Source organism: Lissotriton vulgaris, chromosome 9 (genome assembly GCF_964263255.1).
Source record: "Lissotriton vulgaris chromosome 9, aLisVul1.2, whole genome shotgun sequence".
NCBI classification, from domain to species: Eukaryota; Metazoa; Chordata; class Amphibia; order Caudata; family Salamandridae; genus Lissotriton; species Lissotriton vulgaris.
The window spans coordinates 98,449,831-98,463,596 of NC_141697.1; the positions used below are offsets into that span (position 1 = coordinate 98,449,831).

At 46.5% G+C, this 13,766-nt stretch overlaps 1 protein-coding gene across 1 annotated transcript in view; it reads left to right on the forward strand.

Moving 5' to 3' along the window:
* Positions 1-13,766, forward strand: part of EIF2S1 (eukaryotic translation initiation factor 2 subunit alpha) — a 132,869-nt gene that overhangs the window by 88,446 nt on the left and 30,657 nt on the right. Inside the window, exon 6 of the mRNA XM_086937124.1 lies at positions 11,602-11,699. Coding sequence (XP_086793250.1) covers positions 11,602-11,699 — 98 coding nt within the window. The remainder of the gene's footprint in view (positions 1-11,601; positions 11,700-13,766) is intronic.

Sequence of the window (13,766 nt, forward strand, 5' to 3'; positions counted from 1 at the left end):
GCCACAAGCTCCAGAAGAGGATCTGGTGCTGGTGCTGATTCTGATGTCTGTCTAATCCCAACAAATGTTGCTCTACAAAATTACTAACCCTCAACCATCCGAAAAACAGCTAGACTGATCCAGTGCCTCTACTATGGCTGATATGCCATCAGATGTTCTGCTATTTTATTTTGCTCCAATTTTTATCAAAGCTTACTACCCCCCAGAGATGATGGGGAAGGAGATGACCTACCTCCTCTTTGTGATGACAGTTTGTACATGGACGTATAAGAGGCCAGTGGACTTGATAACTGCCCCTTACACCGGATTAAACTCTCCATTTGGACTGCCAATGTAAAAGAGTGCATCATATGCAGTGGTAGCCCTATCAACAGCTTAGTACTTGGACATACAACTAACCTCTATTGAGGTTGAGACAAACGTCCTTAAGGAAATCTGACAGCTTGGGCAAGCCACATCTGAGTCCTTGCTCCCTTTTAATGAGGCTCGCCCTAATATCTTAAAGGGCCCCTGGTCAAAGCCCTGTTCTAGCCCACCGGTGTGTAGGCTGGTGGCCTGACATCGGATCGGTGTCTGTTGTGATTGCCTTTCTAACATCCTACTCCAGAGTCTGGTTGTTCAGGCTTCAGCCACTGTGGTGAACTCCAATTAACTGCCCACAACTTCACTGGATAGGGAGTGCAAGAGGAATTTACATTTTGAAAACAAATGTTCTCCTTGACTAGCCTAGCATCAAGATTGGTCAATGCAGTCTGTGTATTGGGCCCATATACTCATGCCAGTGAGATCTTGATGGCAGTCCTGGAAGACTTTAGGGCTCAAATAATTCATGATAGTAAAAATGCAACCAAATACCCGATTTGTGCTGGCCTTGATATTACTTAATGTCTTGGAAGGGTGGTTGGTAGCATTTTGGTGCTCTGCCTCTGCGTGGATGCGCTCCCTAAGATTTTCTGGCGATATAAAGACCTCTTACGTTTATGCCCTCTGATGGTTCATGCCTGTTTGACGATGAAACTGATTCTGCCTTGTAAAGCTTCAAAGAAAGTAGAGCCACAGCATGCTTCCTGGGTCTTTTGACACCTGGCAAACACTTTCCTCACTTGTTTAGGAAATTCAAATGCTACGTTAGGGGGCTGTTGTATAGGCATAGTCAGTCTCCCCAACTACTATTACAATGACCCCAGTCCTTTCAAGGCTGGGTACTTGTATCTGGTAGTCAAACAAGGGCATCCACTCTCTAGTCCCCTTCTGCTTTGGTAACCGCCACCAAGCCGATTTAGATTGCAGTTAGTGGCGTACAAGCACCCTGTGTGATGTAGTGGGCAGCACTTGCTTCCAGGGTGGTGATCCATCACGTCTGACGAATGAGTCCTCCGTTCAGCATGTCTGTGCCCTTCCCTTTCTTTCTGCCGTGCCAATTCCACCCCCCACTTCCAAGTGAATTGCAGAGGAACACCTATCCTACCTTCTGCCCATTTTGGACCTACGACTTCTCAATGCCTTCCTGTGCGAAGGCTAGTTCAAAATGTTCATGCTTGCCGAGACCCTGTCTGCCCGTGACTCAAGCTACTGGATGGTGTCCTTGGACCTGCAAAACACGTATTTTCACACATCTATCCTGCAGGCACACAGATGGTTCCTGTGGTTCATGGTAGGCAGAAACATTTTCAGATTGTTGTGTTCCCCTTAGGCCTATGGGTGTTCACAGAAGTTATGGCAATGGTTGCTACTACTCTACGGAATTCGGGATACAGGTTTTCCCATACCTACCTAGATGAGTAGCTGTGGAATGCGGGCTTGTCACAGGTAGTCGTAGACAACCTCCAGATGACGGCGTACCTCCTCACATTTTTGGTGATCACAATCAATAAGCCGAAGTCTCATATGACTTTTTTAGTGCCTTCCTTTTATTGGAGCAGTCCTGGATACGGTATAGTTCATACCTTCCCTCCTTGCAACACCTCCAGGACATTCAACTATGATCCCAATATTGCAGCCTCAATCCTGGTTCTCAGTGAGAGCCTTTCTGAGTCTTCTTGGGTTTTTGCCCTCCTGCATCCTCTGGATTGATTATGTTTGGGGGTATATGTGGGCTCTGCAGTAAAATCTAAAGTTCCAGTGTGCCCATCACCAAGTATCTAATACCTTTCAAATATTGAAGAGGACTGCACATGATCTGCAGTGGCGACTACTCAACCAAACTGGACCAGAAGCAGGCCCTTCTCCCTTTCCCACCAGAGCCGACGATGATGATAGATGTGTCACTGCTGGATTGAAGAGGTCATCTGAGGGAGGTGGAGGTCAGAGAACTCTGGTCTCCATTGGAAGCCTGACTCCATATCAACTTGCAGAAGTTATGAGCTGTTTCCATCGAAGGGAGGTTGGTCCAGATTCTCACAGATCACACTACAGTCATGCATCAAGCATACAGGGTGGAGTTGGATCCTCGGCTTTGTGCAGAAGGCTCTGCATCTTTGAAGGTAATCGGAACGTCCAGTCATATTCCTGGTTGTGAACCACATGGCAGGGTCCTTGAATGCCAGAGTGGACGAGCTAAACAGACTGAGTCTGGCAAACCTCAAACGGCGACTGTGTCCTGGGGTTGTTTTTGGCATCTCCCTGTAGTAGTGAGAAACCTGGTTAGATCTTTTTACCATCAAGTAGATCTTAGTGTGAAATGTTTTGTGCATTGGAGTTTCCACCAGAACAGTTCTAGAATATGCATTCCGGCTTGAATGAAACTTTCGACTCCGGTATGCCTCTGCCTCTCTTGCTGAGTTTTGGAAAACATCAGGAACAACTGGGCCCAAGTCATTCTAGTGGCTTTGGATTGGGCCAGGTGAGTTTCATACACAGAGCTTCTGTGCATGAGCACCTGTCCCCCGATCAGATTGTCACTTTGGTAGGAACTTCTGTCTCAGCACTAGAGTCAGTGTATTTTACCCCTCTATACATGGAGATTGAACTATGGCAGTTGAACGTCTTTGATTTACCCCTGGAAGTGGTGGATGTCATTCTTTCTGTCAGTCAGCCTTCCACTAAGTTAATTTACGCAGGACAATGGGACAAGTTTGGTGTGGCAACTGCAAGATTGACTCTTTACATAGCAAGCTGTTAAATGTTCTTTCGGTTATTTTTTCACTCTAGCTCACCAAGGCCGTTAAGTGGGCACTGTTAAAAGTTATTCATCTGCCTTTTTACAGTTGTCAGACCAGACATTCTTGTTTAAATCACCTGTTGTGATGAGGCTTTTTAAAGGCTCGACATACTTGTTTCCCCCAAACCGTTCATGATGCCTTAGGAAGAACCTTAATTTGGTCTTTATGTTTCTCATTTGTACACTCTTAAAGCCAATTCATAGCTGCTCACTGTGACTCTCAAAACTATCTTCCTCATTACAATAACTACAGCTCGTCACACAAGTAAGCACGGGCACGATCGGTGCATCTACCCTACACCACCTTTTTTCCAGACAAATTGATGTATTTGGCGTCAGGCGGCCTTGCCTCAAGTTGTGATACTTTTCCATGTTAGGGAATCTGTTACACTGCATGTATTCTTTGCCCCACCTCACCTCTCAAAAGTAGTTTCATCGGCTGAACCCCAAAAGGGCATTAAGATTTTATATTGATTGTACCTAGGAACATTGTGTAGTTCAACTTTTTGGTGAGTTCTATGGATTGAAGAAAGAGAAAGCTGCGCAGAAGAGGACCCTGTTGTGATAGATAATCCTTTACATTAAGTACTACACACTGGCCACAAAGTAGCCAACTAGGTCCGGCTGTAAGGAAATGTGACCCTCTCGGTCATGCAAGACTTTTTGATCTGTGTCCTCCTGGAGAGGTACTGTTGGAATCGGTGGTTAGAAGTATCCATCAGAAGAACAAAAACCACCATTGATAACGCCTTTCCTGGTGGATAGTCTATGCAACTTCAGATTCCTCACTGCACTCCCAGCTCACCATTCTGTAATTGGCCTATCTTTAACACCTTACCAAGTTAGGAATCTGCACACTGGATGTAAAAAAGACCAGCAAGAAACTTGCATCAGTATGCAGGGGTGGTGCTTGTATGTGGCTCCCCTCCATCACTTCTGGGGCAGTCCAGAGTCCAAGAAAAGCCACATGGTGCCACCTAACGGCATGTGGGAGCATTGCTAGAGAAGTTTTGTCTGACCTCTGCTGGGTATTTCAAGGTGAGGAATCTGTAATTAGTGTATTTGCCAGAAAGAGCGTTACCAAAGATTAGTAACTTGTTCTTTTGGTATCTGGTAGCATATCTGGCACTTGTCCAGATTTAGCTATGTGCATCATACAGCTGGTGTTGCCAGCAGCTGACTGTTGAAACCTGAGTCTCCTGTTAGAGAAACTGTCTTACTGTGCATACCATGCTTTGTTTGCTGTATTTGTTGCAATAACCCTTTGGATGTTTCTCATGTATGTGCAAAACAATGGCGAACCTCTGCCACAGGAAAGTCTAGGGTTTATCATCAAAGGGTAGCCTGAGGGAATACAGAGTCTGAAAGAGGGTTGTGTTATGCGACATCTTCTTTGTCCCTGATCCCCAACGATGAGAGATGGTTAACCAACACTTCGTGGTTGACCGTGTCAAAAGCCGCTGACGGCTGTAGAAGGATCAGGGCTGCGCTATGCCCGCCGTCTAGGGTTTGTTAAAGTACTTCTGTGGCCATGATTAGGGTCAATTCGGTGCTGTGATGAGCCCAAAATCCATATTGTGAGGGATCAAGAATGCTGCATTCAGTAATTAAGGTGGATAGTTCTTGATTCAGAAACCTTTCTATTATTTTTGCAGGGGACAGCAGCCATGAAATTGGTCTGTAGTTCAGGGGGTTATTGGGATTTCTTTAAAAGTGGTACGATGGATGCTTTCTTCCAATCGGTGGGGAAATACCCTGAAGTAATCATGAGATTAAAGATAAGCTACAGAGATGTAGCAACGATCTCAGGAACTAGGTGGAGAATTCTCGGTGGGCATGGGTCCAAGGGGGATCCTGATTTCACGAAAGGGATTATTTTAATAATCTGATCCAAAGTGATGTTAGAGAAGGAAGAGCAGATGGACATGTAAGAACTTTTAGGATTAAATTGCGACAAAAGACTATGGTCGGAACCAGGGGAAGACTTGACTGAGTGATTGACCTGAGGCAGAAAGGCATCAAAGACCTGTTTAACCTTTTGCCGAAAGCTACGGCATTACAAAATTGTTGACTCTTTTCATGATCTTGAGGATCTGGAAGTTTAGCGAGTTTTTTGATAGTGGAGAAAAATAATTTCGAATGTTGCCATGACTCGTTCCTGCTGACTGCTTTTTCTGCTGTTTCTCCTTCTTTCTCTCCTGCTTCTCCCATTGCTCTAAGGTCTCCCCCCGCCTCCTGCACTTTTCCCTCCCCCCCCCCTGCTTCTCCCGCATGCCTTCTCCCAGTGCGGATTCCTGACCCTCCTCAGATCTACTTAATGAAACCTCTCCAGCATCATCAACTCCTCCATCGTTAGTGGAACCTTCCTGGAAAGCTCGAAACAAGCAGAAGTCACAGCTCTCCTGAAGAAACCCTTGGCTAACCCGAAAGAACTATGCAACTACAGACCCTTCTCGCTCCTTCCTTTGCCAGCCAAGGTCCTGGAAAGATCAACAGACAACTGTCGCCTGTCTAGAGCAGCACCACTTCCTGGTCTCTACCCACTCAGGGATCCGCAGCAACCAAAGCACAGAAATTGCCCTCGTGGCAGGAACAGATAACATCGCACCATCACGGATAGAGGGGAAACCGCTGTGCTCATCCTGAGTAACCTCTCAGCGGCCATTGACACAGTCTGCCATGGCACCCTCCTAGCTAGACGCCATGGCTCAAGAATTCAAGGACCCACCCGGGATTGGATCGCCTCCTTCCTCTCTAACAGAACTCAATGTGTCAGACTCTTCCCCTTAGACCCCTTGCCCACTTCATAAGAGCCCATGGAATCAACATTATCTCCTAAGCCAATAACATTCAGCTCATCCTCTCCCTCACTGACACAAACAACACTACCTAGACCAATTTCTCCTCCTACATGTCCAACGTGGCCAACTGGATGAGCGAGAGCTGCCGTAAACTCAACATGGACAAAACCGAGATTCTTGATCTTTGGAAACAAGAGCTCCCCATGGGACTCCTCCTGGTGGCAACCCAAATTAGGTCCCACACCCACGGACCACACCAGAAACCTTGGCATAACCCTAGATTACAAATTCACGATTCATAAACAGGTCAACGTTGTGATGGCATCGTGCTGCCTCATCGACCGAATGCTTTGCAAGCTTTTCAACTGGCTCCCCACACAAAAGATGCAAAATCACCCAAGTCCTCATAACCAGTGGAGTCGACTACGGCAACACACCCTACGTCTGCATCTCCAACCAGCTCAAAGCCTCCTGACCATCTAAAACACTGCCACCAGACTCATCCCAGACTTTCCCAGGAGTGTTCACATCACCTCACTGAACTACACTGGCTACCCATCCAGAAACGTTGTCAATTCAAGCTGCTCATTCATGCCTACAATGTTCTCCACATCAGCAGCTTACCTCAATAACTGACTTAAACTACCAACCTTTAGACAGCTACGCTCTACCTCTTGCTCCCTCTCTCAAGTCCCACGCAGCTGCAGAAGCAAGTCAGTTGGGCGTGCCTTCTCCTTCATCACTGCCATGAATTCAAATGAACTGCCTTAAACCACCAGGAGAGCTACCTCCCTTTTTAATTTCCACAAGAAACTGAAAGTCCTGGCCATTCAACTAGTATCACTGCCTGGCCTACGTACATTGTCCAGCACCTAGATACCTTTATGGGTGATAAGCTGCACCTTACAAATCGGTATAACACACATAACATAACTGGGGCTTGCACTGTTGGATGGCTCCAGAGAGCTGTCTGGCAGGGTGCAGGGTCCTACTTAACCAGTCAGTAGTCCCACCCCAGGGCCTCTACAAGAAGGGATTGCAGTGTTGGACAGCACCAGAGAGCTGCCGGGCAGGGTGCAGTGTGCCACTGAAGCAGTCTGTAGTCCCACCCTGGGGCCTCTCTGAGCAGGGGCTTGCAGCGTTGGACGGCTCCAGAGAGCTGTTTGGCACGGTGGAGGGTGCCACTGAACCAGTCTGTAGAGCTGCCGGGCAGGGTGCCACTGAACCAGTCTGAAGAGCTGCTGGGCAGGGTGCCACTGAACCAGTCTGAAGCGCTGCCGGGCAGGGTGCCACTGAACCAGTCTGTAGTCCCACCCAGGGACCTTTCCAAGCAGGGTCTTTCAGCGTTGGACGGCTCCAGAGAGCTGCCGGGCAGGGTGCCACTGATAGTCATTAGACCTACCCCGGGGCCTCTCCAAGCAGGGGCTTGCAGCGCTGGACGGCTCCAGAGAGCTGCTCGGCAGGGTGGAGGGTGCCTCTGAACCAGTCAGTAGAGTTGCCGGGCAGGGTGGAGGTTGCCACTAAACCAGTCAGTAGAGCTGCCGGGAAGGGTGGAGTGTGCCACTGAACCAGTCTGTACTCCCACCCCGGGGCCTCTCCAAGCAGGGGCTTGAATCGTTGGACGGCTCCAGAGAGCTGCCGGGCAGGGTGGAGGGTGCCACTGAACCAGTCAGTAGAGTTGCCGGGCAGGGTGGAGGGTGCCACTGAACCAGTCTGAAGAGCTGCCGGGCAGGGTGGAGGGTGCCACTGAACCGGTCAGTAGAGTTGCCGGGCAGGGTGGAGGGTGCCACTGAACCAGTCTGTAGTCCCACCCTGGGACCTCTCCAAGCAGGGGCTTCCAGCGTTGGATGGCTCCAGAGAGCTGCCGAGCAGGGTGGAGGGTGCCTCTGAACCAGTCAGTAGAGCTGCTGGGCAGGGTGGAGGGTGCCACTGAACCAGTCAGTAGAGCTGCTGGGCAGGGTGGAGGGTGCCTCTGAACCAGTCAGTAGAGCTGCTGGGCAGGGTGGAGGGTGCCACTGAACCAGTCTGTAGTCCCACCCCGGGGCCTCTCCAAGCAGGGGCTTCCAGCGTTGGACGGCTCCAGAGAGCTGCCGGGCAGGGTGCCACTGATAGTCATTAGACCTACCCTGGGCCCTCTCCAAGCAGGGGCTTGCAGCGTTGGACGGCTCCAGAGAGCTGCCGGGCAGGGTGGAGGGTGCCACTGAACCAGTCAGTAGTCCCACCCTTTGGTCCTTGCTCTGTTGTGGTCTTCTCTAGCAGACTTAGCTGCCTGAACGATTTTCTACATGGACATATTTGCCAACAGGTTGTAACCAAACAGAGGCAGAAAATTAGGGTTTAATACCATTAATTGTTATTGTCATGCCACTGAAAATGAAATCGTAGAGCCTTAGACCTGGTGCCTTCGACATTCCTTTCTACATGGCGGGATCCTGCCACGGCACGTGGCTTCTGACCGAGACGAGCTCATGAGAAGTGAACATGTTGACGTGAAGGAGGCTTGTGCATTGTCGCTGGTTACTGCAGGAGAGGGCTGGCAGCTCGGGACCCACACGGCTTTCACAGGTTGGGCGGTGTTGCTCTTCCCGCGCCGGAAGTCGGATTTCTCGCTGAAGGAGTTAATTTCCCCAGAAACAGGTGGGTGACTCGCAGAACCGTGCACGCCGAATATTTGCTGAGGGTGGTAACCTACCTCCTAACACAGTCGAGTTAGCAATCATGCAGGCAGCCGATGAGGATTTGGTTAACTGGTTCAGCTTTCCATGGGTGTTTTACAGGCAGACGCTCGAGGCGGATCCTCCCCGTGACTCATTTCCTGTTTTGTGACTGCCAGGAGACGAGGCCGAGTCTGCAGTGAACAACGGAGGCAGACTGTTAGAATCAAAACAGCACTGAAAATAAAACCTAAAACACGTTTCTTTCCTCCTCTTTCACTTTTTAAACATTTTTAACCTTCGCCGCGTCAGTTTACGTTCATTCCCAAACGAGCATTGGCAAAGTCAATAAGTCTGACACTGGCTGTCACTGTTTTGGTTTTCTTACTGCTCGTTTTGTGTTTTTTGTTGTTGATAAAATTGTTTTATTTGGGGAGCACCGGCCCCCGTGTAATACAGAAAAAGAATGGCTAAAAGCAAAAGTGTTTTAAAATCTAAAAGGGAACACACTTGTCCTAGTAGCCCTTGGCACTGAAGGTAGCCACTTTGTGTGCGCATGTACTCTGTGTGAAAGGGCAGGATGTTGTCACTCACAGTGAAATGAAGGATGGAGTAGGCTGACACTTTCTCCCCATGATGCATGCTGTAATGGACAGAAGAACAATGCGAATAACACAACAAACCACTGGATGAAGAGAGCTGGGCGAAAACCCTTTAAAGTATAATTAATTTCTAATTTAAGTAAAAACAGAAGGTCTTTCTAATGCCAGACCGAAAAATGACTACTGCTGGTTTGAAACAAAGTACTTATTCAACAAAAAAACAATGTCATGGAAATCACTAAGAACTAAAATTCCAATATCCATTTAACGCTTCTTACATGTTCTGGCATATTTTGCATATTCTGACACATCATCCCATCTTTGCACTTTCTTCCTCCAGAGATGTCGCTTATGGACATAATGCCTCCACGTTAAAATAGAAAACTTACTTCAACGTATCTTCTGTAGTGAGGAAAACTAAAGATCCCTGATCACCCTGATCACTTAGGTTTTTTGCTGTGTATTTTCAAACTGTGAGAGGTGAAATCAAACAAGACACTAACATACAAGCACATCTCTTAAGACCGTCCGTATAGATCACGTGTGGAGTTTGTAGTTTGGTGTTCTGTTTTGAAAGGTGCGTGTGCAATAATCCACTTAAAAGGGGACCTATTCCGTTACTATTTTAATCCCTTGTTTGGACCAAGGAGTGGAAGTTTTTATGTGAGACTTTAGAAAAGAACAATATTTATGACTGCAATTTTTCTGGGGTAAAGGGCTGTGTGTCAGTGTCATGTTACCATGGCAAATATTTTAATCTAGTAGTTCAGTCCATGTTCTTTACATTTTTGTCTCCTTGAGTCACTTGGAAGTTTGGGTGTTTTTTTCCTTTGGAACAACATTCATTAAAGACTGTCTTATTTCTGGGGTATTTCCAGAGATTCTTAAAATGGGGATTTCCAGTTACAAGCACCTTGTGTGGGTTGGTGTCCTGTGTCTACAACTACCTACAGGTGACCAATAAACTCACTGATGCACAGATTTCTGATTCAAGAGGCATGAGTGTGATGACTAATAGTTATATAACTGGGAACAGAGGCTCCTTTGTTGTAGTACTGTGAGTCAGGGTTGTGTCTGTTGTTAAAAAACACGCGTTTGTAAAATTCCCCAAAAACATTGTTAGGAGCTCTTTAGCGAAGCTCTCTCCAATTTACGGTAGATCAACCTTGCTAGAAAATTCCACAGCCTGTGATACCTCTGCAGATTGCAAACACAATCAATGTACTTCAGAATTAGCTTTCTTTTGTGAACTTCAGAATTAAAGATTTTAGTGTTTGTCTAGAAACAAAAAAACCTTACTTGTCAATTTGAACAATGGCTCCTTTAAACTGCATCCGATGCATAAACTGCATCTGATGGCAATGTCGACAATATTTCAGCTTCATCCATCAGTTTGAAATATTTCTTGCTACATCGCTTAGCTAAACAGCAGATATCTGGCTTTTTCCTATAAATTGGTAGCTAGATTCTGATGGCGGCCAGGTTGTTTTGGTCTTTGAAAAAAGACCCTGGATTTTGATGGATTTTTATTTTACTGCACCAAATGGTCCTCTTGATATTGTGCAGATTGTTAACACAGTCTTCTGGCAGAGGCCACACTAGAACTCTGAGAGCTCTAAGGTTGATGGCCTTAATGTTTGTGTCCATTGCCCTTGCAGGGAGTTGCTGATATATGATGAATATTGTCGCATTTAGATTGTGGCAATGTGCATGTGGGACTGAAAATGGAACAGAATTAAGCTGGGAAGGTATGATCCTAAAATATGTTAAAGTGAATATAATTTGGATCGCTTCCTTGATATGTGGAGGCTTTATCATATAAGTGAGTCATCCCATACTGACAAAACGTACTTTACAATGAGGTGTCTGTGGGTACGGTCTTGTGTGAGAAAACCTGATTTAATGGCAATGCATGGTTTTAGTTTGGACAGGCACCTATTTTTTCCTGACGATTGTAGGGTTTTGACGAAGTAGACGTATGTTGGAAGGGGGTAGTCACGTTATTAAATGTACTTTTTGATTCTCAGGAAAGTGTTTCAATGTTTGGCAATTGGTCTTTACGTTTTAGGTGTTTTATTTTTGCAGTTTCAACTCTTAACCAACAGTTACCTCCAATTCTGTGTACTGTTAATTGTTATTGGCCTCTCTAATTTCTGCACATACAATGTTTTTCTGTCTGCGGTGTTTAAAGTACTGCTGCAGAAAAATGCATCCGAACCATTTAAATGTATTCATATTTTATTTTAGTGTATAATATTTGTTATCCTACAATTCAAATTAAATGTCGTTTTCTCCTGCAATTCAAATGAAATGTCATGGTCCGAATTTAACTTGAAATTTACTGCAATAATTGCAACACATGGAATCTCAATTTATATTTCTAGACATTGAAGTCGCCTGCTATGGCTATGAAGGAATAGATGCCGTAAAAGAAGCACTGAAAGCAGGCTTGAGCTGTTCCACAGAAAACATGCCCATAAAGGTAACAAAAGCCAAAATTCAGCTGTTTCTGTTTTAGATTACACCTCAACAGCCCTGACTATAACCTATGTTCCTCCGACAAAGAAACGCAAATGCTGAAATGTTTCCCCATGAAATGCAAAGCCATTAGTTTATTTGTTTTATCCTTATCCTTGGACATATACTTATTTGCACCTGCTTTATTGAGATGTACACACACTCCATTAACTTTATATTCGTAGAATGTGTTGGCTGCAGATACACATGCTATGCATACTCTTGCCATTTAGTGTTGGTCCTGGACTCTGCAAGTTGTTTTTCCCTGAGGAAGTTTTCTGATTGGCAGCTTCTCTCCTCCCCCTCGAGGCTTTGTTCTTGTCGAACACTTTCTTTGATAGAAAGTTTTTTCCCGCCATCTGGCTCAGACAGACTGTGTCAGAGTTCTGCAGCATGCGGCTTACAGAAAAGAAAACGAAGACCGGAAGATAGACTACACACCCGGACAGACTTGACGGCTTCCAAGTAACAAATGCCCGTCAAGACTGACAGTCTCCAGGTAATGATGACAAAGAAATAACTATTCCGACAGTCCCCTCAGTGCGGAGCCAAGTACGCCTGTTTATATTGTCTCTTGTTTCGTTTACCAATTTGCAATCGATCTTGCGTGACTTCACATGATTTTTGCGTTCCGATCCGGAAGGTCTCAGCATCTCTTCACTCCACGTTGGCATTAATCTTTGCAAATTGGTAAACTAAACAAGAGACAATATATCTTAAAAGGCTCACTCTCAGTGAGAGAACCCATAAGCTCATGCAAAAGAACTCACAGTCCCCGGAATTCGTGGAGTTCAGCCCAGTAAAAGTAGAAGAAACTATAAAGTTATTACTAAAAACTAAATCAGGCTCACCCCACGATCCCTGTCCAGCTGCTGTGGCCCAACTTGCAGCCACTCCCATCTCAGTCATGCTGACTGAAGTTTTTAACATGATGTTTAAAGGAGGAGAATATCCACTGTGTTGGAAGCAGGTCTCCATCGCACCTTTGCTTAAAAAAGCTACTTTAGACATCTCAGATCCCAATAGTTACCGGCCCATAGCTAGACTCCCATTGCCGGCCAAGCTTATTGAGAGGGCCATGAATGCTCAGCTCTGTGACTTCCTCAGATCCTCTCGGGGGCTTGACATGGCGCAACATGGATTTAGGGAGGGCCACAGCACTGAGACTGCCCTCATTAAGTCCACGGAAGAAATTAGGAAGGTGATGGATGTGGGCGGACGGGCGGTCCTGGTGCTTCTCGACCTGTCCGCGGCCTTCGATACGGTCCACCATAGTATTTTGGTGGACCGCCTTGAGGGCTGCGGAGTACGGGGAGTTGCGCTGAGCTTGCTGAAATCTTTCCTCTCGGACAGAGTTCAGGTGGTTGCCCTGGGAGACTTTGAATCCACTCCTTTCACACTCCCAGGAGGGGTTCCTCAGGGCTCCTCCCTGAGCCCCACCCTCTTTAATATATACATCTCCTCCCTCGCCCCGGTGATTCGGTCATTTGGCTTTGAACTTACATCTTATGCAGATGATACACAAATTGTGGTATCTCTGCTCCCGGGTCGAGAGGAGGGAACAGCAGCAAGATTTCAGGACTGTATGACCGCAGTAAGCTCATGGATGGCTAGGAATTGCCTTAAATTGAACTCCTCGAAGACAGAGGTTCTTCTCTTTGGCAATGAGACCAGCTTATGGACCCCCAACTGGTGGCCTCAAGAAATGGGAGATCCTCCCATACCTGCCACGACAGTAAAAAATCTAGGGATACTCATTGACAATCAACTTACTTTTAAGGCACAAGTCAATGCCCTCTCATCCTCGGTCCACTGGATAATAAAAACAATAAGGAAAATTCTCCCCTTCCTCTCCAGTAGCAGCAGGAAAACTGTCGTGACAGCATTAGTGCTGTCACGCCTCGATTACTGCAATAGTCTGTATCTACAAGCACAGCAAGGGATCTTGAACAAGCTACAGACGCTGCAAAATGCTGCTGTCCGCTTAATTACAGGTCTACCCAAGTTTGCCTCCGTCTCTGGGGAACTGAGC